The following is a 27,597-nucleotide window of genomic DNA, read 5'->3' on the forward strand; positions in this document are numbered from 1 at the left end:
ACGGACCAATTCAAGGCAGTGGGACTGCACCGCAATATGTGTATTTACAGTCCGCAACGCGGGCAAGGGGCCCTTACATTCGTCTGAATGAGTCCTAAGGCTGCGTTGACATCTCCGTCAGATATGATCCGGCGGCCTGATCCAGCATAAATGATGTTCGTAGGCCAGATAAAAAACGCTGCATGCAGCTGTATTTAATCCGGCCGTAACGCAGCATTTATGCCAGAAAGTGGCCACATCACCGCTGGACGTCATTACTAGGGTTGAGCAAATCGGGTTTGGATTGCTGTATCCGAACCCGATTTTTTTAAAAACTCTAAGAATATCGGCTCCGTCCTACTATAAAATGTGTGGCCTCTGTAGAGGTCTTTCCGAAGTTTCATCAAATATCGCACAACTTTTTCACTTTGTTTATTCACATAAATTACTATATCAAAATACTAAGCCAAACTCGGCTTCGTGCCTAATTAACAGATGTCCTTTAAATCTCTGCTAGAAGTCCAGTGGACCTTCCGACGTAGTAACTTGCGACTATTTCTGTATGTACACGGTCAATCACTGATGGGGCTGCCCGCTCAACTCCTAAAACTGATAGGGCTGCCCGCTCAACTTGAATGGAAAGAGAAGTGGAAGTTATTCTGAATCTTTTGTCAGAAAAATATGTTATCAATCTGCTCAGCTCCTCCCGATCTAACATGGTGCTGGCAGAAAAGACTCCATGTTCAGCGTGACAAGGTCCCTTTTAAATAGGTCCTCCTAGATTGTGATAGGCCACCCATGTTTTTGGAGGCGACCATCGGGTCCTCTTAGCAGAATAAAGGGGACTGCAGCACTCCATTGCAGTGGCACCTTCATTGTTTATCCAGGGCGGCACTTCGGCTTCTCAATGGTCTCCCATATCTCAGCTTCCTGGACCCCCTGGCAGTGTTTTAGCAGTAAATGTACTGTAGTAAAGCAAGGTGAAATAAATGTCTAAATGCTGCTTACAACACACAATAAATGACCTGTGTGATCCTCTGGACAAGCTATGGTGTCTCCGTCTCCTGTAACTTTCCGTAGGAATCTCAGTCCAGAGCTGTAATAATTCATGTATCTGTGATAATTATTTGTGAACACATATTACCAAAATTGTTGATTTTTTTTCCCTTTGTCTCAATTCTATCGTTTATGAAATTTCTATATGAGCAGGTCCATTGCGTCTCTACGAGAACCTTTCAGCACACTCAAACCATCGACTGCAGAAACTGTGAAATATGCATTCAGGTATATTGACTGAGACTTTTTCATCAAAATACTTTCATACTTCAAGAAAAAAAACATCTTCCCACCATGTACAACCATGAATGAATGCATTACTTAAAGGGGTTGTCTCATCATGGACAATGGGGGCATATCGCTAGGATATGCCCCCATTGTCTTATAGGTGCGGTCCCAATGCTTAGACCAGCACCTATATCGAGAATGGAGCCCTGCAAGGTGGTGGCTGGAGGACTCCGATCCGGCCACCACCAAGCAGGCTCCCTATAGAAGTGAATAGGAGCGTACCGCACATGCGCGGCCCCCGCTCCCATTAATTTCTATGGGACAGTGCTCGGCTATTTTCGCCGGCCCCATAGAAAATGAATGGAGGGCGGCTACGCAAGCTCAGTGTGCCCTCCTTCACTTGCGGAGCCCCATTCTCGATATAGGTGCGGGTTCCAGCGGTGGGACCACACCTATAAGACAATGGGGGCATATCCTAGCGATATGCTCCCATTGTCCATGATGAGACAACCCCTTTATTTCCTGTGTCACACACAGACCCATAGTAATCAACAAGTAGTGGTTAAGTTTATGAATTTTTTTTTTTTTACATTTTGCATTAGTGTTTGTTAACCAACAGAGAAAACTGGTCTTCTCTTACAAATACTGACCAAATCATGTGTGTGTATAAGGTCTTAAAAGGGTAAGGGTACTTTCACACTTGCGGCAGAGGATTCCATCAGGCAGTTCCGTCGCCAGAACTGCCTGCCGGATCCGTCAAAACGTATGCAAACTGATGGCATTTGTCAGACGATCAGGATCCTGATCGTCTGACAAATGCATTGAAATGCCGGATCCGTCTCTCGGAAAAACTGATCCGGCATTTATTTTTTTTCACATTTTTTGCGGTCTGAGCATGCGCAGACTGCAAAAACGGATCTGTTTTTGCCGGAACACTCGGGGCCGGATCTGGCATTAATGCATTTCAATGGGAAAAAATGCCAGCATTCCGGCACTTGTTCTGGACTTTAGGACGGAGATAAGGCTACTTTCACACTGGCTTTTTTGGGTCCGCTTGTGAGATCCGTTTCAGGGCATCAATTTGGCTGCGTTTCGCCTCCGTTGCATTTTTGAGGCGGACACTAAAACGCAGCTTGCAGCGTTTTGGTGACCGTCTGACTATGCAGAGCCAAACGGATCCGTCCTGACTTACAATGGAAGTCAATGGGGGTTTTTCACTGACACAATATGGTGCAATTGAAAATGGATCCGTCCCCCATTGACTTTCAATGTAAGTCAAGACAGACCCGTTTTGACTTAGACTTTTTTTTTTATGAATAATGCAAACGGATCCGTCATTAACGGATACAAGCGTTTGCATTATTGGTGCGGATCCGTCTGTGCAGATACAAGACGGATCGGCACCGAACGCCAGTGTGAAAGTATCCTAAAACCGCAGCATGCTGCAGTATTATCTCCGTCCTGAAAAGGCAAAAAAACTGAACTGAAGACATCCTGATGGATCCTGAACGGATTACTCTCCATTCAGAATGCATTAGGATAAAACTGATCAGTTCTTTTCTGATATTGAGCCCCTAGGACGGAACTCTATGCCGGAAAAGAATACCGCTAGTGTGAAAGTACCCTAAACCCACAATTCAGTACATTTCTCTCATAGTGTGCATCAAATAACCTTTACCAGTTACCAACATTTAAATAACCGAAACTGAGATATTTATGCTGTGCCCCAGGAACCCCCCAAAATGGCCCCTTGTGGGTGGGGTTTGCATAAACTGCAAATCTTTAGGGTCTTCTTCAAGGGATTGTCATAGCAAGATCGGAACCCTGAACACCCCCACCAGTAGCTGCTGGTGCTGGAAACCTAACAATGGCCAGAGAGAGAAGCAGAAGGCTCCATCCATTGTGTGGTGGCCATCTCAGATCCTCACAGGACCTCCTCCTCTGTTCTCCTCTCATCTTTTCTTTACACAATTGACTACAAGATTTCTCACGTACCTCTCCCTTACTCGGGAACTCACTACCTCATCTAAAAGCTGGACAACCCCTTTAGGCTACTTTCACACTGGCATTTTGGCTTTCCGTTTGTGAGATCCGTTCAGGGCTCTCACAAGCGGTCCAAAACGGATCAGTTTTGCCCTAATGCATTCTGAATGGATAAGGATCCGCTCAGAATGCATAAGTTTGGCTCCATTCAGTCTCCATTCCGCTCTGGAGGTGGACACCAAAACGCTGCCTGCAGTGCTTTGGTGTCCGTCTGACGAAACTGAGCCAAACGGATCCGTCCTGGCACACAATGTAAGACAATGGGGACCGATCCATTTTCTATGACACAATCTGGCACAATAGAAAACGGATCCGTCTTGGCTATGTAAAAGATAATACAAACGGATCAGTTCTGAACGGATGCAGACGGTTGTATTATCTGAACGGATCCGTCTGTGCAGATCCATGACGGATCCGCACCAAACGCGAGTGTGAACTTAGCCTTAAGGATTCTAACATGTCTCCCCACTCTTGTGCAATTCACCACTACAAAACATCAGGCACACTTCTCTTCATCTAGAGATTCATATCCTGTAGTGTGCCATATGATTTCCTTCACTACCAGCTGGCTCATTATCTATACCCCTGATCCCTGTAGACTGTAAGCTTGTTTGGGCAGGGCTCTCTCCTACTGTACTGCAATGGCTGTTCTGCTTATCTGTGTTGTATTTGTGCATGTATTCATTCATCCCCTTTGTACATCTCCACTGAAGAGTATGGCACTGTATAAATGACAAATTAATAATGTAATTATTGTTGCTTACCTCTTATGACCTACGGCTTGCCTTCCATTTATATTCATTATGCTTATCTTTATGCAACATTTTTAAATTAAAAACCCTTAGGCGAGGGTAAAGCGGTGACTGTGCCAGCGACGCATGCTGCCTGGCTAGAGATCTCAGTGTAGCTCTGCCGGCATCGAAACTCCTGAAAGCTAACATGACACAGCAAACGCAAGAAATCCAGCAGGTTAGGATTTTTTGCAGGAATAGTGGGTCATAACCCGATTCCATTTACTTTCCATAGTTGTGAGGCTGACAGCCCTACACTGAGATCTTCGGCTGTGTCTTGGCCGAGGTCGCCGTGTAGTCCTAGCATTATTGTGTGTTCAGAAAAGGGGCGAGCAAATCGAGTCTAACAACTGCGTTCATCTCATCAGCAGGACTTCTTCACCTGTGAGGGTCTGTCCCAGCAAGGTGTAGAAGCGCCCACCTGCTGCTAGATTGACGCGGCTGCACATTTAACCCGGCCCTGACAATCTACCGCAGCGCCTGCTCAGGGTACGCACCTCCCATGTGTGATGTCCTGCTGATGAGAAGAATCGATTTGAATTAATTTATTGGTTCAGATTCATCTTGTTTTTTTGCTGTAAATTTTTTTTTTTTGAAAATCTGCATATGGTACGGTTGGAAATTGCTGCATATTTCACACTTGGAAAACCCTGTTCACTTATATTTGTTGCCAATTTTCAGTGCAGAATCTGTCCTGGAAATCACCCACCGTGTCTGAGTATACCCTTAGACAGCTTCGGCCAAAGAGAATGTTTTGTGATAAAATGCTTGAAGGGCTTTTGGATACTTCGATATTTATGGACCATACTTAGGATCAGGGCTGTGGAGTCGGTAGATAAATGTTCCGACTCCTTAGTTTTATGTACTTCCGACTCCCCGACTCCTCTGTATTAATATGCGAATGTATTTTATACATTCCTTGAGGGAAAGAAACGCAACCTACCACAGGACTACTGGCTGGGAAGCCAACAGTCTACTGTATTGCACAGTTTAAGCAAAAGACAAACACAATGAAAACAAAGTTTTATAAAAAAAATTGTATTAATCAATCAAGTGGCTGGATAGTAGCAGCAGGCATAAACATCAGGAACAGGATCTTTACAGGAATTTATCTGCTGCTGAAGATAGGGCAGTGGGAGGATCCAGGAAGGGGCATTTATTCTAAAACATGATTTTCCTAGGAGAATCCCATAGTCATGTTTAAAGTTTAAGCTAACAATGGGAGTTTACAAGTTTTTATAGCCTTAGCTAAATGACAGCAGTTTTTCCAATGGTTTACAGCTTCAGTCTTGAACTATTGGCCCTCCATTCCCTTCACTTATACAAGTGTCTCACTCTCTAGTCCTGCAAAAAACATATTTATTTAATCCCTTATCAGTGAGAGGCTAGGTTACACATGGACGCTGCGTTCCCTGTAAAAGCAGAACACAACACTATGGAAAGTATAAGTATTGCAGCTCCTAATTGTGCGTTGCGTGCCATATAGTGAAGCACATGAAAAGCATGCTTCTTCACGGTCACGTAACGTGTTCGTTTTGCGGTTACGTGAGGCACTGCATGCATTGGTCTTTATTCTTACAGTAGAGAAGTCATTAATTATAACTTTTTGTGAATTGGGACATTTAAACTTGCTTTTTTTTTTTTTATTCCAATCTAAATTTAGTAGGAGTCGGTGCATTGTTTGCCGACTCCGACTCCAGGTACCCAAAATTTCCCCCGACTCCTCGACTCCGACTCCACAGCCCTGCTTAGGATAGGTCAATATCTGATCGATGAGGGACCGACACCTGGCACACATCAACCGATCAGATGCCGGAAACACAAGGTTCCCTCCACTGTGTGGTGGCCATGCCAGGGTACTGCACCTCCGCTCCCATTCAGGTGACTGGGCGATGAGCTGCTTTGTCCAGAGACTTTGACTATATAGTTTCCGGAGATTTCTCAAAACAGCTGATTACTGTGTGTGCCGAGGGTTGGACCCCCACCAATCTGATATTGACCACCTAGCCTCTGGTTAGGTCACCAGTATCTAACTACTGGAAAATCGCCTTTTAAAGACTATGGACACATTTAGGTGCATTATTATTGTATCATACCGTTATTGGATCAGATTGATAAGAATTCAGGCTAAATGAATGTTTATGAGCACTCCGGAGAGCAGAGAAAGGGGCAACAGAGCTGAATCGCTAAAACATTGCAAACTATAGAAACTTTTTCCAAAGGACCTTTTAGAAAAAAAAATTCTCACCAATATCCATACAGTGCAATAAAAAATGCCTCCAGCAACGGTGTCCTTAGCCTTTCAATGGGGCAGCCCTTGTCTCTAATCCTGGACAGTACATTATGCTGGATTTCCACGGTTAGATCATCAGAACCAGCGTTCCTACGAACACTCATTCCTGATAATCTGCCCGTGTAAAGGTGCCGCAGATCACCCAATGAACGAGACAAATGCTCGTTCATTAGGTGAAACAGTCGTCCATGAGAATGCCGAAATTGTCGTTTATGGGCAGCAAATTGCGCTGTCTAAACAGAACTATGCTGCCCAGAAACAGGATGAGCGATAGCAATAGCAGTCCCTCGTCCTCATACTGCGGAGGAGATCTCTGCAGGTCAATGCAGTGCTTTACCTCCACTTAACGAGCAGCCGACTGTCTGGAAGAAACGCTTTCTTCCTGACAATCTTCTGCTCATCGGTGCAGTGTAAATACACCTTAAAAAGTTATTTGAAAGACAGAGCAATTAGAACAAATTGATGTGTCTGGTGTCTAGGAAACAAAGCACTAAACAAAGACATTTTATTACTCTGAGCATCTTTCAGATATTATGTAAAGGAGTAATAGTTATTATGTGTGGAGTCCTTGGTGACTAGTGCAGTGTTACCGGCTTTGGGCCGTGTGTTCAATACTACTTTGTCCCATTGGTGTGATGATTCATAGGCGATGGTCCTATAGTCATTAGACATGGTCATTTCGCTTTACACTTGTCTTGTATCATGACTGTTCTTCCCACTATATGAATAAATTGTAAGATGCCGCCGTTCTTTCCCGGTCTTTGTTTTAACGTTTTGTTAACATTTATAACATCTGATATTGCTCATGGATAGAAGCGTTTGCAAGAATGAAGTATAAATTAGGGCTGTTCATGTGTTTTAAAATGTGTTTTCTTCTTTGCAGGTTATCCACAGATCCAGTCAAAGAATACAAGTCTTGTTACAATGAAAAGTTCCACATCCTCTTGAAGTAAGTGATCACTGGTCTTCTTGAGGCTTTGCCATTATTCTTAGACTCAGACTATTTTTTCATGTACTTGTTTTAATGATAATTCCTCCCAAGGCTAGTTTGACACTAATGTTACATCTATCCTGCAGGCCAGAACGGACTTCATCATATCCAGCATAGCCAAAACGGACTGGAGCACCTACAGGCACCATTAACAATAATGGGATCTGGCCTTTTTCCAACATTAGTGCAAGCACCGTTTTTTGGCCGCCCAAATCCTACCACTAATGCCGGAAACAGGCCGGGTCCCCTCTGGGTCCCATTATAATCAATGGGCTCTGGCGAGGAAAGGCAGTATCTAGCTATGCCTGATGAGATGAACTCTGCTGGAACTGTCTGCTGGATAGTTTTAACATTAGTGTGAAAATAGCTTAAACCCTGGTCAAGTTACATGACCGTCTTCTCTTCCTTCTGGTTATGACGTCCTCTATCTCTGCAAAATAACTCTTCCAGTGCACGGCACGTCATCGGTCACATACTGTACATAGTAATGACTTGGGGCATCATGGGATTTGTAGTTTTCAGAGCTTTACTGAAAGTACAGAATGCCACTCTTCAGGAAGTAAAAGAGGACCTTTCGCCCCCCTGAGATGTCTGTTTTACTAAATAATGTTTTCTCCATGCAATAATTATTCTGGAGCATCTTTTCATATGACTCTATATTGTTCCTGTTCTTCAGTTATTGCCACTAGAAATATATGCATTACCAGTTCCAAGTGTGTCCATGTGCTACCAATGTCAAACTATGCAGGGACAACTGGTAACACCCACTTCAGGTTTATTAATAAACCTCTAATAGCAATAACTTAGGAACGTAAGAACATAGGCCCTTATATCAAGACCCAGGGAAAAGCAAACTTTTGCAAAAACATTGCATTTTCACTTTTACACTAAATAGATGTATGTCCTGTTGTAAAATGACAAGTCCCAGTATGTCATGACCATCTGCAGCTTTTCAATGGGTCCGCAAGAGATGCGGACAGCACTCTGTGTGCTGTCAGCATCCGTTGCTTCGTTCCATGACCCTGCAAAAATTATGAGTCCTGTCCTATTCTTGTCCGTTTTGCGGACAATAGGCATCTCTATAATGGGCCTCCTGTTCCGTTCCGCAAATTGCGGAAGGCACACGGACGGCATTCGTTATTTGCGGACCGCTGCAGGATTTAGGATTTCAGTGGGCACCTTTTAATGCTTTGTTGTCACTGCAGATAAAACATGCAAAAAATAAAAAAGAGGAGAGAGAACATGTACAGCGGATGTCGGGAAGATATGAACATGATTAGTGTTCTGTTTTTATTTACGGTGTACCTCATGTGTGTATGTATATATATATATATTATCATCAGTATACAGTTGTATGATACTGGCTGATATCAGAGAACAAGAGCTGTGTAGACAATAGTTCTGTGCACTAAACTCTGCCTCCTCCTACGATATCTCCTGGCTCACGTGGACAGAGGGGGCAGATGTCGGGGTAGTAGACATGGCTGCAGCCTGATAGGATAATGCTCTGCTTTTCCATTGTATTTTTCTCCCATTGTGACGAAACAAAAGCAAATAACGACATGAGGAGATTTGTTCTTTTCTTTTGTGTGTGGATTGTGGCTTTAGTTCCCCTTTAACATTCAATGAGCTTTCTGTTCAATTTACAGACCTGCTGCATCCTCAGGAGTGAGAGACGCTCTTTTTGGTCGCTCTCTGGTTAAAACTATTGTGCCAACTTAGAAAGATATCCTCTCTCCACAGGATATGAGTCTACTTGGCGGGGTCACCACTGCTGGGAGGCAGGTCTTGCATGTCCCACGCCAATCCATTCCTCCTCTATAGGACTGCCGTACTCCATAGTACACAGATTTTTGCCTGTTCTGCGCCTCTGGTCTATTCAACCCTCCCCACTGATACGTGTTTGCACCCACACATAAAGACTTCATACCCTGTTACTGTGTGGTGTCCAATGTTCACCAGAGGAATGTGATGTCACTATGGCCTTCACGTCCCCATGGCGGGTAGTGATTGGCTTCCTCAATCACATGATACATGAGAGCAGATATGTAGCAGTGGCGTACTGAGCAGACCAGTGTTGGAAGGTGCATGATTTGATAAGGTAAGTATATTGAAAAGTTTAATATCTTGATAAAATGGGAACATAAATGACGTAATATGTCAGGAAACCTCTTTACTGCTTCCTAGCACTGCTGCGTTTTGTGCAGAGTCCCGCTGCCGTGTGCATTACTGCTATCATCCTACATCCGCAGCGATTGCCATGTTGGCTTACTTTGTTCAATTCCTGGTAATCTGTGTTTGTTGAGGAAATGGAAATTGGAAAGAACAGAATCAGCTTTTCAGAATAGTGTCGAGCATCACAGTAGTGGCGAACCGGCGGTGAATGATTAAAAAGGTTTGTTTGTGACAAAACCGATGTAAATCCTGTTCTTTAGAACCATTATCAGCTGGCGGCTGTGCATTTTTGTAAAATGACTTAAATTAATATTTGAGGTGTTTGTTTGCTTAACCTCCTCAGGACCGCCGTACGCAGGATTGCGTCTTTGCGGCGGTCCTGTTGTTCTGGGTGGACGCGCCGGTGCGTCCTCTCGCGAGACGCGAGATTTCCTGTGAACGCGCGCACACAGGCGCGCGCGTTCACAGGATCGGAAGGTAAGCGAGTGGATCTCCAGCCTGCCAGCGGCGATCGTTCGCTGGCAGGCTGGAGATGTGATTTTTTTAACCCCTAACAGGTATATTAGACGCTGTTTTGATAACAGCGTCTAATATACCTGCTACCTGGTCCTCTGGTGGTCCCCTTTGTTTGGATCGACCACCAGAGGACACAGGCAGCTCAGTAATATGTTGCACCAAGCACCACTACACTACACCCCCCCCCCCCCCCCGTCACTTATTAACCCCTTATTAGCCCTTGATCACCCCATATAGACTCCCTGATCACCCCCCTGTCATTGATTACCCCCTGTCATTGATCACCCCCCTGTAAAGCTCCATTCAGATGTCCGCATGATTTTTACGGATCCACTGATAGACTGATCGGATCCGTAAAAATCATACGGACGTCTGAATGCAGCCTTACAGGGGAGTGATCAATGACTGTGGTGATCACCCCATATAGACTCCCTGATCACCCCCCTGTCATTGATTACCCCTCTGTCATTGATCAACCCCCTGTAAAGCTCCATTCAGATGTCCGCATGATTTTTACGGATCCACTGATAGACTGATCGGATCCGTAAAAATCATACGGACGTCTGAATGCAGCCTTACAGGGGAGTGATCAATGACTGTGGTGATCACCCCATATAGACTCCCTGATCACCCCCCTGTCATTGATTACCCCCCTGTCATTGATCACCCCCCTGTAAAGCTCCATTCAGATGTCCGCATGATTTTTACGGATCCACTGATAGACTGATCGGATCCGTAAAAATCATACGGACGTCTGAATGCAGCCTTACAGGGGAGTGATCAATGACTGTGGTGATCACCCCATATAGACTCCCTGATCACCCCCCTGTCATTGATTACCCCTCTGTCATTGATCACCCCCCTGTAAAGCTCCATTCAGATGTCCGCATGATTTTTACGGATCCACTGATAGACTGATCGGATCCGTAAAAATCATACGGACGTCTGAATGCAGCCTTACAGGGGAGTGATCAATGACTGTGGTGATCACCCCATATAGACTCCCTGATCACCCCCCTGTCATTGATTACCCCTCTGTCATTGATCACCCCCCTGTAAAGCTCCATTCAGATGTCCGCATGATTTTTACGGATCCACTGATAGACTGATCGGATCCGTAAAAATCATACGGACGTCTGAATGCAGCCTTACAGGGGGGTGATCAATGACCGTTGGGTGATCACCCCATATAGACTCCCTGATCACCCCCCTGTCATTGATCACCCCCCCTGTCATTGATCACCCCCCTGTCATTGATCCCCCCCCCTCTGTAAGGCTGCATTCAGTCTTTTTTTTGGCCCAAGTTAGCGGAATTTTTTTTTTTTCTTACAAAGTCACATATTCCACTAACTTGTGACAAAAAATAAAATCTCACATGAACTCACCATACCCCTCACGGAATCCAAATGCGTAAAATTTTTTAGACATTTATATTCCAGACTTCTTCTCACGCTTTAGGGCCCCTAGAATGCCAGGGCAGTATAAATACCCCACATGTGACCCCATTTCGGAAAGAAGACACCCCCAGGTATTCCGTGAGGGGCATATTGAGTCCATGAAAGATTGAAATTTTTGTCCCAAGTTAGCGGAACGGGAGACTTTGTGAGAAAAAAATAAAAAATATCAATTTCCGCTAACTTGTGCCAAAAAAAAAAAATTTCTATGAACTCGCCATGCCCCTCATTGAATACCTTGGGGTGTCTTCTTTCCAAAATGGGGTCACATGTGGGGTATTTATACTGCCCTGGCATTCTAGGGGCCCCAAAGCGTGAGAAGAAGTCTGGTATCCAAATGTCTAAAAATGCCCTCCTAAAAGGAATTTGGGCCCCTTTGCGCATCTAGGCTGCAAAAAAGTGTCACACATCTGGTATCGCCGTACTCAGGAGAAGTTGGGCAATGTGTTTTGGGGTGTCATTTTACATATACCCATGCTGGGTGAGATAAATATCTTGGTCAAATGCCAACTTTGTATAAAAAAATGGAAAAAGTTGTCTTTTGCCAAGATATTTCTCTCACCCAGCATGGGTATATGTAAAAAGACACCCCAAAACACATTCCCCAACGTCTCCTGAATACGGCGATACCAGATGTGTGACACTTTTTTGCAGCCTAGGTGGGCAAAGGGGCCCACATTCCAAAGAGCACCTTTCGGATTTCACTGGTCATTTACCTACTTACCACACATTAGGGCCCCTGGAAAATGCCAGGGCAGTATAACTACCCCACAAGTGACCCCATTTTGGAAAGAAGACACCCCAAGGTATTCCGTGAGGGGCATGGCGAGTTCCTAGAATTTTTATTTTTTGTCACAAGTTAGTGGAAAATGATGATTTTTTTTTTTTTTTTTTTTTTCAAACAAAGTCTCATATTCCACTAACTTGTGACAAAAAATAAAAACTTCCATGAACTCACTATGCCCATCAGCGAATACCCTGGGGTCTCTTCTTTCCAAAATGGGGTCACTTGTGGGGTAGTTATACTGCCCTGGCATTCTAGGGGCCCAAATGTGTGGTAAGGAGTTTGAAATCAAATTCTGTAAAAAATGACGAGTGAAATCCGAAAGGTGCTCTTTGGAATATGGGCCCCTTTGCCCACCTAGGCTGCAAAAAAGTGTCACACATCTGGTATCTCCGTACTCAGGAGAAGGTGGGGAATGTGTTTTGGGGTGTCATTTTACATATACCCATGCTGGGTGAGAGAAATATCTTGGCAAAAGACAACTTTTCCCATTTTTTTATACAAAGTTGGCATTTGACCAAGATATTTATCTCACCCAGCATGGGTATATGTAAAAAGACACCCCAAAACACATTCCCCAACGTCTCCTGAATACGGCGATACCAGATGTGTGACACTTTTTTGCAGCCTAGGTGGGCAAAGGGGCCCACATTCCAAAGAGCACCTTTCGGATTTCACTGGTCATTTACCTACTTACCACACATTAGGGCCCCTGGAAAATGCCAGGGCAGTATAACTACCCCACAAGTGACCCCATTTTGGAAAGAAGACACCCCAAGGTATTCCGTGAGGGGCATGGCGAGTTCCTAGAATTTTTTATTTTTTGTCACAAGTTAGTGGAAAATGATGATGAATTCTTTTTTTTTTTTTTTTCATACAAAGTCTCATATTCCACTAACTTGTGACAAAAAATAAAAACTTCCATGAACTCACTATGCCCATCAGCGAATACCCTGGGGTCTCTTCTTTCCAAAATGGGGTCACTTGTGGGGTAGTTATACTGCCCTGGCATTCTAGGGGCCCAAATGTGTGGTAAGGAGTTTGAAATCAAATTCTGTAAAAAATGACGAGTGAAATCCGAAAGGTGCTCTTTGGAATATGGGCCCCTTTGCCCACCTAGGCTGCAAAAAAGTGTCACACATCTGGTATCTCCGTACTCAGGAGAAGGTGGGGAATGTGTTTTGGGGTGTCATTTTACATACACCCATGCTGGGTGAGAGAAATATCTTGGCAAAAGACAACTTTTCCCATTTTTTTATACAAAGTTGGCATTTGACCAAGATATTTATCTCACCCAGCATGGGTATATGTAAAAAGACACCCCAAAACACATTCCCCAACTTCTACTGAATACGGAGATACCAGATGTGTGACACTTTTTTGCAGCCTAGGTGGGCAAAGGGGCCCACATTCCAAAGAGCACCTTTCGGATTTCACTCGTCATTTTTTACAGAATTTGATTTCAAACTCCTTACCACACATTTGGGCCCCTAGAATGCCAGGGCAGTATAACTACCCCACAAGTGACCCCATTTTGGAAAGAAGAGACCCCAGGGTATTCGCTGATGGGCATAGTGAGTTCATGGAAGTTTTTATTTTTTGTCACAAGTTAGTGGAATATGAGACTTTGTAAGAAAAAAAAAAAAAAAGAAAAAAATCATCATTTTCCGCTAACTTGTGACAAAAAATAAAAAGTTCTATGAACTCGCCATGCCCATCAGCGAATACCTTAGGGTGTGTACTTTCCGGAATGGGGTCATTTGTGGGGTGTTTGTACTGTCTGGCCATTGTAGAACCTCAGGAAACATGACAGGTGCTCAGAAAGTCAGAGCTGCTTCAAAAAGCGGAAATTCACATTTTTGTACCATAGTTTGTAAACGCTATAACTTTTACCCAAACCATTTTTTTTTTACCCAAACATTTTTTTTTAATCAAAGACATGTAGAACAATAAATTTAGAGCAAAATTTATATATGGATGTCGTTTTTTTTTGCAAAATTTTACAACTGAAAGTGAAAAATGTCATTTTTTTGCAAAAAAATCGTTAAATTTCGATTAATAACAAAAAAAGTAAAAATGTCAGCAGCAATGAAATACCACCAAATGAAAGCTCTATTAGTGAGAAGAAAAGGAGGTAAAATTCATTTGGGTGGTAAGTTGCATGACCGAGCAATAAACGGTGAAAGTAGTGTAGGTCAGAAGTGTAAAAAGTGGCCTGGTCTTTCAGGGTGTTTAACCTCTTAAGGACATAGGGCGTACAGGTACGCCCTTGTGCCCTGGTACTTAAGGACACAGGGCGTACATGTACGCCCTGTGTATTTTCGATCACTGCCGTGCGGCTGGCAGTGATCGGAACCCGGTGCCTGCTCAAATCATTGAGCAGGCACCTAGGCTAAATGCGCGGGGGGGTCCCGTGACCCCCCCATGTCGGCGATCGCGGCAAACCGCAGGTCAATTCAGACCTGCGGTTTGCTGCGATTTCTGAAGTTTCTGGTCCCCGCAGTCCCTGACCGCAGGGATCAGAAACTTTATATGCCAAAAAAAAAGTTTTATTTACCCCCCCCTGCACCCCCGAATGATTTTTATGGTGGCGGGAGGTGCAGGGGGAGGGTTGCGGGCGGTGTGGGCGGTGCGGGAGGCGGGCGGTGCGGCAGGCGGGATCGCGATCCCCCGCCCGCCTCCCCTTGTATAATCGTTGGTGTCTAGTGGGGATACCAGGGTGCCAGCACATTGCTGGCACCCTGGTATAAACGGCTGACATCTGCGATGCGATGTCAGCCGTTTAACCCTTTCCATACAGCGGTCCATACGGACCGCTGTATGGAAAAGGTTAACAGCGCAGGGAGCTCCCTCCCTCTCCCATCGGGGGGCTGCTGTGCCTTTGCAGCCCCCCGATGGGGAGGGAGAGAGCCTCCAGAGAGCCCCCCGAGAGATCCACTCCTTACCCTTCCCCGTCTGCGAAGTTCTGAGCAGTACTGAGCAGACGGGGAAGGTTCCCATGGCAACAGGACGCCTCTCAGGCGTCCTGCTGTCCATGGTGCTGAACAGATCTGTGCTGAATGGCATAGATCTGTTCAGTGTAAGTAAAATACAGTACAGAACAATATATATTGTACTGTACTGTATTATTCAGACATCAGACCCACTGGATCTTCAAGAACCAAGTGGGTCTGGGTCAAAAAAAAGTGAATAAAAGTGAAAAAAAAGTAAAAATCAAAAAACACATTTATCACTGATAAAAAATGAAAAAAATAAAATTCCCTACACATGTTTGGTATCGCCGCGTCCGTAACGACCTGATCTATAAAACGGTCATGTTACTTTACCCGAACGGTGAACACCATAAAAATAAAAAATAAAAAACTATGATGAAATTGAAATTTTGCCCACCTTACTTCCCAAAAAAGGTAATAAAAGTGATCAAAAAAGTCGCATGTACGCCAAAATTGTAACAATCAAACCGTCATCTCATCCCGCAAAAATCATACCCTACCCAAGATAATCGCCCAAAAACTGAAAAAACTATGGCTCTTAGACTATGGAAACACTAAAACATGATTTTTTTTGTTTCAAAAATGAAATCATTGTGTAAAACTTACATAAATAAAAAAAAAGTATACATATTAGGTATCGCCGCGTCCGTATCGCCCGGCTCTATAAAAATATCACATGATCTAACCCCTCAGATGACCACCGTAAAAAAATAAAAATAAAAACGGTGTAAAAAAAGCCATTTTTTGTCATCTTACGTCACAAAAAGTGTAATAGCAAGCAATCAAAAAGTCATATGCACCCCAAAATAGATGCCAATCAAACCGTCATCTCATCCCGCAAAAAATGAGACCCTACTTAAGATAATCGCCCAAAAACTGAAAAAACTATGGCTCTTAGACTATGGAGACACTAAAACATTTTTTTGGTTTTAAAAATGAAATCATTGTGTAAAACTTACATAAATAAAAAAAAATTGTATACATATTAGGTATCTCCGCGTCCGTGACAACCTGCTCTATAAAATTACCACATGATCTAACCTGTCAGATGAATGTTGTAAATAACAAAAAAAAAAAACGGTGCCAAAAAAGCTATTTCTTGTTACCTTGCCGCACAAAAAGTGTAATATAGAGCAACCAAAAATCATATGTACCCTAAACTAGTACCAACAAAACTGCCACCCTATCCCGTAGTTTCTAAAATGGGGTCACTTTTTTGGAGTTTCTACTCTAGGGGTGCATCAGGGGGGCTTCAAATGGGACATGGTGTCAAAAAAACCAGTCCAGCAAAATATGCCTTCCAAAAACCATATGGTGTTCCTTTCCTTCTGCGCCCTGCCATGTGCCCGTACAGCTGTTTACGACCACATATGGGGTGTTTCTGTAAACTACAGAATTAGGGCCATAAATAATGAGTTTTGTTTGGCTGTTAACCCTTGCTTTGTAACTGGAAAAAAAATATTAAAATGGAAAATCTGCCAAAAAAGTGAAATTTTGAAATTGTATCTCTATTTTCCATTAAATCTTGTGCAACACCTAAAGGCTTAACAAAGTTTGTAAAATCAGTTTTGAATACCTTGAGGGGTGTAGTTTCTTAGATGGGGTCATTTTTGGGTGGTTTCTATAATGTAAGCCTCGCAAAGTGACTTGAGACCTGAACTGGTCCCTAGAAATTGAGTTTTTGTAAATTTCGGAAAAATTTCAAGATTTGCTTCTAAACTTCTAAGCCTTATAACATCCCCAAAAAATAAAATATCATTCCCAAAACAATTCAAACATGAAGTAGACATATGGGGAATGTAAAGTCATCACAATTTTTGGGGGTATTACTATGTATTACAGAAGTAGAGAAACTGAAACTTTGAAATTTGCAAATTTTTTTCAAATTATTGTTAAATTAGGTATTTTTTGGTGCAAAAAAAATTTTTTTTTTTACTCCATTTTACCAGTGTCATGAAGTACAATATGTGACGAAAAAACAATCTCAGAACGGCCTGGATAAGTCAAACCGTTTTAAAGTTATCAGCACTTAAAGGGACTCTGGTCAGATTTTCAAAAAATGGCCTGGTCCTAAGGTGTAAAAAGGCTGTGTCCTTAAGGGGTTAAGCACTGGGGGCTGAGGTGGTTAAAAGGTGTAATGCGGAGCTGACCACGCTTCCAGAGAATTGCTTTGCAGGAGCCACATGCACATAAGCACAGACTCATTGACTCCTATCGGAGAGTGTTGTGGTCCTGCTCGGGTATGTGCAGGAGTTGGGGGGACGAGCAGTCCCTGTCACTTATTGTCAGGGGTGGATCTGTGTTATCTGTTTTCAGATTTACAATTTAGATGTTATCTTTCATTGTCATTTTTCTTTGGTTGCAACAGTCTGTGGTTTAGCTATTTTCAGAAGTCGCAGTGACTGGAGAAGGCGCCGCGTGGCACTCTCTCCATTCACAGCAGGGCCCCATTTTTTAAATAGGGACCAGCCCCTATCAGATTTTTAGGTCATAGCCTATCAATATGCCATAAATGTCCCAAATGGGAATACCCCTTTTTAGATTTCCGTTAGTTTGACCTATTCATTTGAGCCATTCGTGTTTGATGCAGCCGAATAGAAAAACTTCCAACATCCGTAAAGAACTGTTCAGAAATGACCCCGTATAGATATATCCCAGACCTAATGTGACTGACAATAACTAATGGAATAAATATAAAAGAAATCATAGGTATATATCTGATTCCAAAAAAACGAAATATGATACTTACCCAAGTATTTTCAGTGAATGACTCTGATGCTGGGTCCCAACTCCTTCGTTCCCCGCCTGCAGCTGCCTCTTTCAGGTCCTCCACTGTCAACACCCACTTTGACGCTGCTGCAGTCAATGGCTGCCTGCAGCGGTGACCTGCCCCCCTTGCATCATATGAACAGTTGACAAGATGCAAGGGGAGCAGGTCACCGCTGCGGCCAGTGACTGGCTGCAGTGGTGTCAAAGCAGATGTTGACAACGGTGGACTCAAGTGAGGCAGCGGAGGCTGCTAAGAGGTAAGTATGTCTACCTTTTGCAGGTCTGTCCAGGATAGGGGTGGTTTACATATACACATGTGACTAATTGACTAATTTCATGGACATTCTTCTGCATTGCTTATGAGTTGATGTGGTGAGAAGTGGAAAATATTTCTTAGGTCACTGTAACATCATAATAAAGTGCGTGGCAGTTCTCAAGTGCCCAGCCGTCTGCACAAAGCTCCATTGATATCAGTAGCCACACATTTGAAATTGCCCACTGATGAAGCTGTAAGGCGCAGGTCTGGCACACATGGCCTTTTCTTCAATCTGAAATGCAGCTCAATGTGGTGTTCATTGTATGGTTTCAGGGGTTCTTCCACCGCCTTACCAGTGTGTTGGAAAATGTAGCATTGGACAAGAATCCAGTAGAGTAAAAATCTAACTGGGGGCAAACTGACCCATTTTGGTCAACCTGACTCACAAGTGGTATGCCCAGTTAAAAGTAGCTTTAAACTCTTTTCTAAACCAAGACAGTGGACACTATGGCGCAGCGCAGTACGATGCAGAGCGGCTCACTACCAAGGCTGCTGCTGATGCAGTGACTATGGGGAGGTCTGTACATGTTCTAGGAACACTCTGTATTGTACGAGCCGGCCTGTCAGGACTCTCCCCCACTGCTGATTAATTTTCCACAGCGAGGTTTAATATTTGGCCGTGGTTCCTTTGTGCCCATTGTTGTGTGTCGGGTTCCAGATATGCATATGATGCATTGAATACCCTGACACTGTATTCATGAATATTCTTGATTGTCTGCCAGTTTCTGTTTGGTAAGCAGCTGCGCCCTCTCTATTACGGTAAGTGCTGCAGCCCTGCTACTCCTCTGGGTTTTAATCCCTTAATAACTGGCAGAAAGGTGTGGCAGATGGCTGTCTGGTAAATACGATATACATTATGTATGTAGTGGTACTAAATACTCAAATTTATAATAATTTATATTTCAAAACAGACAGACAATAGATTTCTTAAAGGGTTTCTATCACTTCGTTTCACATATTTAGCTGTCAGACACTAGCGATCCGCTAGTGTCTGCTCTGCCCAACCATCCTAATATAATTGCTTTTGGGGCAGCCGTTTTGCTAAAAAAAGAACTTTTATTAATGTGCTAATGAGCCCCTAGGTGCTATGGGGGCGTCATTAGCACCTAGAGGCTCCGTCTACCTTCAGAAACTGCCGCCGCCCAGCGCGTCCCTCCAGCCCGCCCATCTCCTCCTGAATGCGATCCTCCCTGTGAGCGCCTGTATTCGGCGCATGCGCAGTGAATGTCTGACCGCTTCCCTGCTCAGACATCTGCACTGCGCCTGCGCGATGACGTCATAGTGCTCCGAGGAACAGGCGCAGTGGAGATGTCTGAGCAGGGAAGCTGTCAGACATTCACTGTGCATGCGCCGAATACAGGCGCTCACAGGGAGGGCCTAGACGCCCCAAAAATAAAGTTGAAAAAATAAAGTTTTCCCCCCAAAAAATTTTAAGTTTCAAGTAAAAATAAACAAAAACGTCATTTTCCCCAAATAAAGTTGAAAAAATAGGGGGGGGGGGGGGGGAGTTGACATATTAGGTATCGACGCGTCCGTATCGTCCGGCTCTATAAAAATATCACATGACCTAACCCCTCAGATGAACACCGTAAAAAATAAAAACTGTGCTAAATAAACCATTTTTTGTCACCTTACATCACAAAAAGTGTAATGGCAAGCGATCAAAAAGTCATATGCACCCCAAAATAGTGCCAATTAAACCGTCATCTCATCCCACAAAAAATGAGACCCTACCCAAGATAATCGCCCAAAAACTGAAAAAACTATGGCTCTCAGACTATGGAAACACTAAAACATTACCGCTCCATCAGATTTGGGGGGAACGGTGACCCAGTTCTTGGTGGGCAACTAAGAGATATTACTGAATAGGGGCATCAAGGAGACATTATAATGTATGGGGGCAACAAGGAAACACGAGTACATGTTTTAAGTGTATTTTTTTTTCTAAATGAGCAGTTATCGCGATATATATCGTTATCGCGATATATATCGTTATCGCGATATATATCGTTATCGCGATAGATTTCTTAATATCGTTATTGTGGGAATATTTTTTATTTTGCCCAACCCTATACCAGACTGTAACACAGTTGGTCAGGACGCTCTCTATCGCACAGCGATAGAAGTTACCCAGTATGTCAACAGATAGGTGTTTTTTTTTTTTCAGTGTCCTCAAAAATAAAAAAGAGGCGCTGATGTGCCTTCCTCTCCAGGCTGGAGATGTTGGTTGACCAGGACAGATTCTCAGAGATGTAGGTCCCCAGGAACTTAAAGCTGGAAACCCGTTCAACAGCCATGCCATTTATGTGGATGGGGTCATGGGTGTCTCTCTTCTCCTTCCTGAAGTCCACAATGAGCTCTTTTGTTTTGCTGGTATTCAGGAGAAGGTTATTGTCAGCGCACCACACAGCTAGGTGCTTTACCTCTTCCCTATAGTCAGACTCATCGTTGTCGGGAATGAGACCAATCACCATGGTGTCATCTGCAAACTTAATGATGGAATTGGATCCATACCTAGGCCTGCAGTCATAGGTGAAAAGGAAGTAGAGGAACGGGCTCAGCACATAGCCCTGTGGAGTGCCAGTGTTGAGTGTGATGGTGGAGGAACAGTTATTTCCTGACATAACATGCTGGGGTCTGTTGGTCAAAAAGTCCATGATCCAGTTACAGTTAGGGTTGCTGATTCAGAGATCCACAAGTTTAGTGATCAACTTGGAGGCAATGACTGTATTGAATGCTGAGCTGAAATCAACAAACAGCATTCTTGTATAAGTATTATTGTTGTCCAGGTGTGAGAGTACTTCGATAGGCAAATTGGTGAGGATCCAGTGTGGGGGGCAAGCATAACTTGAGGTGTGCCAGCACCAGTCGCTCAAAGCACTTCATAACTATAGGCGTGAGTGCTACAGGGCTATAGTCGTTCAGGCACATTGGTGATGAGTGTTTTTCAGCACTGGCACAATAGAGATGGCCTTGAAGCACGCTGGTACTACTGCCTGGGCAAGCGACCGGTTGAAGATATTAGTAAAGACCCCTGCAAGCTGCTCAGCACATGCTCGAAGCACTCGTCCAGGAATGCCGTCGGGGCCAGCAGCCTTGTGAGCGTTGATACTGCTCAGTGCGTTATGGACCTCTGTGATGGTGAGAGTAAAGGTACGGCAGTCATCAGAGGGTTGGGTTTTGGCAAACTTTTCCTTATTGTCCTTGTCAAAATGTGCGTAAAAATCATTTAGCTCGTTGAGGGAGAACACATTCATGGCTGTCTGTGTGGAATTGCTGAGCTTATAGTCAGAGATGACCTTAAATGCCCAGCCACATGCATTGTGGGTCAGAGTTAACAAATTGTTCCTCCACCTTCAGCTTGTAGCTGTGCTTGGCCTTCTTGATGCCCCTCTTCAGGTCTGCCCTTGACGTACTGTAGGCCTGAGCGTCACCTGATCTGAAGGCAATGTTACGTGCCTTTAGTAGAAGCTGCACTTCTTGTTCATCCATGGTTTCTGATTTGGGTACATTGTGATCTGCTTTTCTGTGGTAACATTGCCAATTGTGGTGTTGATGTACTCCATTACTGAATACGTGTAAGAGTCGATATTAGTGTGAGAACCACAGGTGGCCTGAGAGGCAAACCTGCTCCAGTCCGTGTCTTTAAACCTATCCTGGAGTACAGAATCTACCCCCGCTGGCCACACCTGGATTGTCTTCACTGATGGTTTCACACGGTTGATAAGCCTCAAGTACTTGGGGGTGAGAAACAAATAAAGGTGATCAGACTGTCCCAAGTGGGGGAGGAGCGTTGCCTTGTAGGCTCCAACAATGTTTGTATAGACATGGTCCAAGGTTTCATCCCCTCTGGTATGGCAGGAGACATGTTGATGACATTTAGGTAGCACTGACTTTAGGTTGGAATGGTTAAAGTCACCCGCTACAATAAATGCAGCCTCAGGCTGTGCAGATTGTTGTTTGCTAATGACCGCATGAAGTTCGTTCATAGGAAGCTTGGCATTAGCAGCCGGTGGGATATATGCAGCTGTTATAGTGGAGGTGAACTCCCTCGGCAGATAAAACGGTCTACACTTAACCATGAGATACTCTAGGTCAGCTGAGCAGTATTTTCCAACAATGACCAAGTTCTTACACCAAACCTTGTTAACATAAATGCACAGTCCTCCGCCTCTTGTCTTACCGGAATCATCTGCTATTCAGTCTGCCTGAAGAGTATGGCGTCCAACCAGCTCGACAGCACTGTCAGATATTCCGCTGTGTAGCCATGTTTCCGTGAGTATCATGACATTACAATCCATAAGTATCCTGTTGTCAGTGATCCATAGTTGTAACTCTGCTGCGCTTTTTGCTCCGGCCAAAAATCCTGAACACTTGCCGCAAGGCCGGATCCGGAATTAATGCCCATTGAAAGGCATTAATCCGGATCCGACGTTTAGCTTTTTCTGAATGGTTACCATGGCTGCCAAGACGCTAAAGTCCTGGCAGCCATGGTAAAGTGTAGCGGGGAGCGGGGGAGCAGTATACTTACCGTCCGTGCGGCTCCCGGGGCGCTCCAGAGTGACGTCCGGGCGCCCCACGCGCATGGATGACGTGATCGTATGGACACGTCATCCATGCGCATGGGGCGCCCTGACGTCATTCTGGAGCCCCCCGGGAGCCGCACGGACTGTAAGTATACTGCTCCCCCGCTCCCCACTACTACTATGGCAGCCAGGACTTTAATAGCGTCCTGGCTGCCATAGTAACACTGAACGCATTTTGAAGACGGATCCGTCTTCAAATGCTTTCAGTTCACTTGCGTTTTTCCGGATCCGGCGTGTAATTCCGGCAAATGGAGTACACGCCGGATCCGGACAACGCAAGTGTGAAAGAGCCCTTAGCCTTAGCTGTTAGCCCGCCGCGCTTCCCCCGTCTTTGTTTGCGGTCCCTGCGTCGTCTTCAAGCACTTCCAGTCGGCCGAGTAGCCTGCGAAGCGTCGAGTGTTCTTTATTCAGGGATGAGTCCAAGGTTACTGTTAAAACAGTTGGAGTTGTGTAATCCTATATCCAAAAGCTCTTGTCGTGTGTAGGATGTAAAAGCTAAGCTGCTCTGGACGAACAGACCCAAAATGAGCGGGAATAACACTGCTAACTTGCAAATCTGAGTTGACGCTGGGCCTCGCGTGGTGCACGTGCTGCCATCTTTGATCTTGCACTTGAGGCCCAAGAAGAAGGAGCACATGGACTTTGCTTCCTTCCGCTCTGAAACTCCAATCAAACAGTTAGTATCAGTATCTGATAAATATTAGAGATAATACCTTTAGATGAGGGGCCACAGACACAGACCCACTCAAAAGAGGAGAGAGTCGGAACATCTAATGAACCTAACACGCTCCTACAATAGTGTAGGATTCTGTGGTACTGGGATGCCAAGGTGTTCAGCAGGATGAATTAAGTCTGAAGGTCCTCAAATGGTAAGATACGAGCAGAGAGGGGATCATTCAAGTCGACAAAGCTATAGAGCCCTGCAGCCATCCACGGTCTAACCATTCCTGCTCCCAAGCTTTCCAAGAGATGAAGGGAAAAGAGAAATAGAGCAAGAGGCAATCGTTGAAAGGCTTATAGCTAATCCTACACCTATACCGGATCTCCCTGGTAAACAACATGGAACTAAGTAAGTCAGAAGCTGGAATAGATGGGGGAGGGCCCCAGATTACTGTCTCCGAGTGAGTTGGGACCAGCCACAACCGTTCAACCTTAGTCCAGCGGTTATATGAATAAAGCATAGACCAAGAGGAAATATGCCTCAGATGGGTCGCTAGATAATATAAAGTGATACTAGGAAGTGCAAAACCTCCATTAGAGATAGGCGCTATCAGAATCTGTTTAGAAAACCTGTGGCGTTTGTAATTCCAAACAAAATGAGTAAACGCGGACTGCACAGATCGAAGGACCACGGACGGCACCCTCAATGGAAAAGTCTCAAACAGGTACAGGATTTTAGGGAGAATGGCCATTTTAATTGCCGCAATGCGGCCTAGGAGAGAGATTGGCAGTGGTTTCCACTTCATGAATAAGATAGTCATCTCCAATAGTAATGGAGGGAAGTTAGATTTATAAAGCGAGGAGTAGTTGGCAGTAAGGTGTACGGTATTTCTAAATATTTAATGGAATGAGTGCGCCAGGTGTAATCAAAGCTGATCCGGAGAGATGTTAATCAGTAATGCCTCTGTCTTAGTGGTGTTATGTTTATATCCGGAAAGTTTTACTGCATGAAGATTAGGAACAGAAAGGAAAAGATTTGTTAAAGAAAGTAGCACGTCGTCTGCAAAGAGCGAGATAGAAAATTATTTATTTCTAATGGGGATGCCTTGGATGTCTGGACTGTTACGTATTAGGGCAGCCAGAGTTTCAATGCTAAGCACATAAAGGAGGGGCGAAAGGGGGCAACCTTGGCGCATCCCGTTATAGATCGCAAGAAGGGGAGAGTGGGCATGTGGCAGCCTGACCGTCGCTCCTGGGGAGGAGTAGAGGCCTCGCAAAGCAGCTTCAAAAAGGCCCTTAAAGCCAAAGTGATGCAGGGTACGGAACATAAATTCCCAGTTCAGGCGATCAAAACCCTTTTCTGAGTCAAGGCTGAGAAAAAGGGCCTCCACCCCTCCCCTATCGGCCGCGTCAATAACCTTTGCGGTGTTATCTCCTGCCTGTCGCAAATGAACGAAGCCCATCTGATCTTTATGAATTAAATGATGAAGCCAAAAATTCGGACTATTCGCTAATAGTTTTGTGAATATGCTGGCTGGGCCCCCTATGGCTTTTATCATTTTCGGTGCCAAAATGGCCTCCATTGAATCAGGGACTACAAGTACCAACATGCATGCAGAGCAAACTAAGCTTTATACTCATGCAGGACCAAATAGGAGAGTCAGCCACACCTCCAGCACAAACTGCAAAGAAAAAAAGGGGGTTAGTCAGCACATCCCAGTGCGCAGGTGCACGCCGCCATAGCTGAAAACATAACATAAAACACAACATACAATGCAACAGCACTCTGCAAGCTAAATAAAGTACAAAAATGAATTATATCGCTTATGCTGTGCTTATAAATTAGAGATGCTTGGAAAATCATTTTGTACAAAATTATTTGAGCCAGTCTGCCGCACGTCAAGGCGATCTCTAGAAGACGGGAACCTAACACTAAGTTCAACCTGTTAAAGGAGTTGTCCGGGTTCAGAGCTGAACCTGGACATACCCTTATTTTCACCCAGGCAGCCCCCTGAGGCTAGCATCGGAGCATCTCATGCTCCGATGCACTCCCTTGCCCCGCGCTAGATCGCGCAGGGCACAGGTTCTTTTGTTTTCAATAACACAGTGCTGGGTGGAAACTTCCGCCCGGCAGTGTGTTTGGTGACGTCACCGGCTCTGATGGAAAGGCTTTAGTGCTGCCCTTGCCGTTTTACTGGCTAGAGCAGCGCTAAATTCCGCCCATCAGTGCCGATGACATCACCGGATCTCCAAAAAATGCCTTTGCCCTGCGCGATTTAGCGCAGGGCAAAGGAGAGCATCGGAGTATGAACTGCTCCGATGCTCAAGTCACGGGGGCTGCCTGGGTGAAAATGGGGATATGTCCGGGTTCAGCTCTGAACCCGGACAACCCCTTTAAGTGTTATGTACGAGCGCAACATGGAGTCGAGGATTTTGCCGCCTAGTAGAAATCCAAATAGAGGATTAATGAATCCCCAGATATTTTAAAAGTAATTGAACAAAAGCCCGTCGGGACCAGGCAATTTACTGCTAAGTAACCCAGAAATGGTATCCCTGACCTCCTCAACCGTAGTAAGTTGGTTCCAATGGACTAAGGCCTCAGAGAATAACAAAGGCAAGTGACATTCTGCGAAAAACTTGTCTAATAACTCGTTCCGCTTTGTCTCATCACTAGGAAGGAGGAGAGGGGATGGAGTATAAAGCCGAATAGTAAGCGTGAAATGATTTAGCTATTGCATTAGGGTGGTACTGGATCGTGCCCTGACGATCCTTAATAGCGTGTGAAGTGGAAGCAGCCGAACGCTCCTTTAAAGGGATCCATATTTTTTTATAAAGTCCAATTGAATTTTTTATTTTTTTTTACCTCATAATGAGTACAGTGGAATAATAAAAAGGGGTACATAACCTTTAAGTCTGGTTGCATGTTTCTTTAAATGGACTAGATCAAGTGTTAGCAACTCCCAACATGCTCCATTTAACTGCTGCAAAAATGTGTATGCTGAGAGTTGTATTTTTACAACAGCTGGACTGCCGGAGGTTTCTGACCCCTGGACTCATTGTCTCAGTAATTTGTTTCTACTTGTACATAACATTCGCCGTCCAAGCCAAGCCCACTTTTTTAGACCTGGCGTGAGCAGAGAAAAGTCGCAGATTTTGGGGCAACTAACCATTGCACCACAATATGCCCCTGAAATACGCCTGATATAGGCATATTTCAGTATAACAAGTGACCCCCATAGTGTTTTTATGTTGCATATGGATGGTGGGTCACGATGCTTGTGCTTCTGAATTGTTGTACCTGGCTCCTCTTGACTGGTTTTCTAGTCTGTCTACGAGAGGAGCTACGGATGTCAGCATAGGCCTGGTAAGAGCCTGATGCTTACCTGGATGTGTATGTGGTTACACCAGTTCACTGCTGGAAGGAGGTAAAAGAGGGGGATTTGGCATCATCCAGAGGTTCCACTACATTTTTTTCAGAAGAGTAAAAATACTCTTCTGACCATTTTTGAGGAGTATTTTTACCCGAGGAGGAGTACGAAAGTTACGGTAATTAAAATACATCGTACATAGGCCTGAACTCGCTCACATCTGCGTTGGAGGCTGCATTTGGAGCCTCTGTTGCAGATTCTGTTGAAAGCCTCATATGCAGCACTTTTTGTCTGGTAAAAAGACAGGATCCTGAACGGAAACTGAACGGATCCCATCATAGTCGTCAGTCTGTTCAGCTTCTTCTCTGTGGGGGTGACAGGTGGAGGGGGGAGCAGGGTCACTAGTGGGGTGACAGGAGGAGGAGGGAGCAGGGTCACTAGTGGGGTGACAGAAGGAGGGGGAGCAGGGTCCCTAGTGGGGTGACAGGAGGAGGGGGGAGAAGGGTCACTAGTGGGGGGGGGGCGAGGCAGGGTTACTAGTGGGGTGACAGGAGGAGGGGGGAGCAGGGTCACTGGTGGGGTGACAGGAGGAGGG

The 27,597-nt window shown here is 44.7% G+C and overlaps 1 protein-coding gene across 5 annotated transcripts in view; it reads left to right on the forward strand.

Moving 5' to 3' along the window:
• The window catches only part of ST3GAL6 (ST3 beta-galactoside alpha-2,3-sialyltransferase 6), a 217,954-nt gene that overhangs the window by 128,079 nt on the left and 62,278 nt on the right, over window positions 1-27,597 (forward strand). For 4 of the 5 annotated variants that reach the window (XM_040423279.1, XM_040423281.1, XM_040423282.1 and 1 more), the window contains 2 exons: window positions 1,189-1,263; window positions 7,274-7,339. In XM_040423279.1, coding sequence (XP_040279213.1) covers window positions 1,189-1,263; window positions 7,274-7,339 — 141 coding nt within the window. The remainder of the gene's footprint in view (window positions 1-1,188; window positions 1,264-7,273; window positions 7,340-27,597) is intronic. The other variant, XM_040423284.1, reaches the window with a different exon arrangement.

Source organism: Bufo bufo, chromosome 3 (assembly GCF_905171765.1).
Source record: "Bufo bufo chromosome 3, aBufBuf1.1, whole genome shotgun sequence".
Classification (NCBI taxonomy): domain Eukaryota; kingdom Metazoa; phylum Chordata; class Amphibia; order Anura; family Bufonidae; genus Bufo; species Bufo bufo.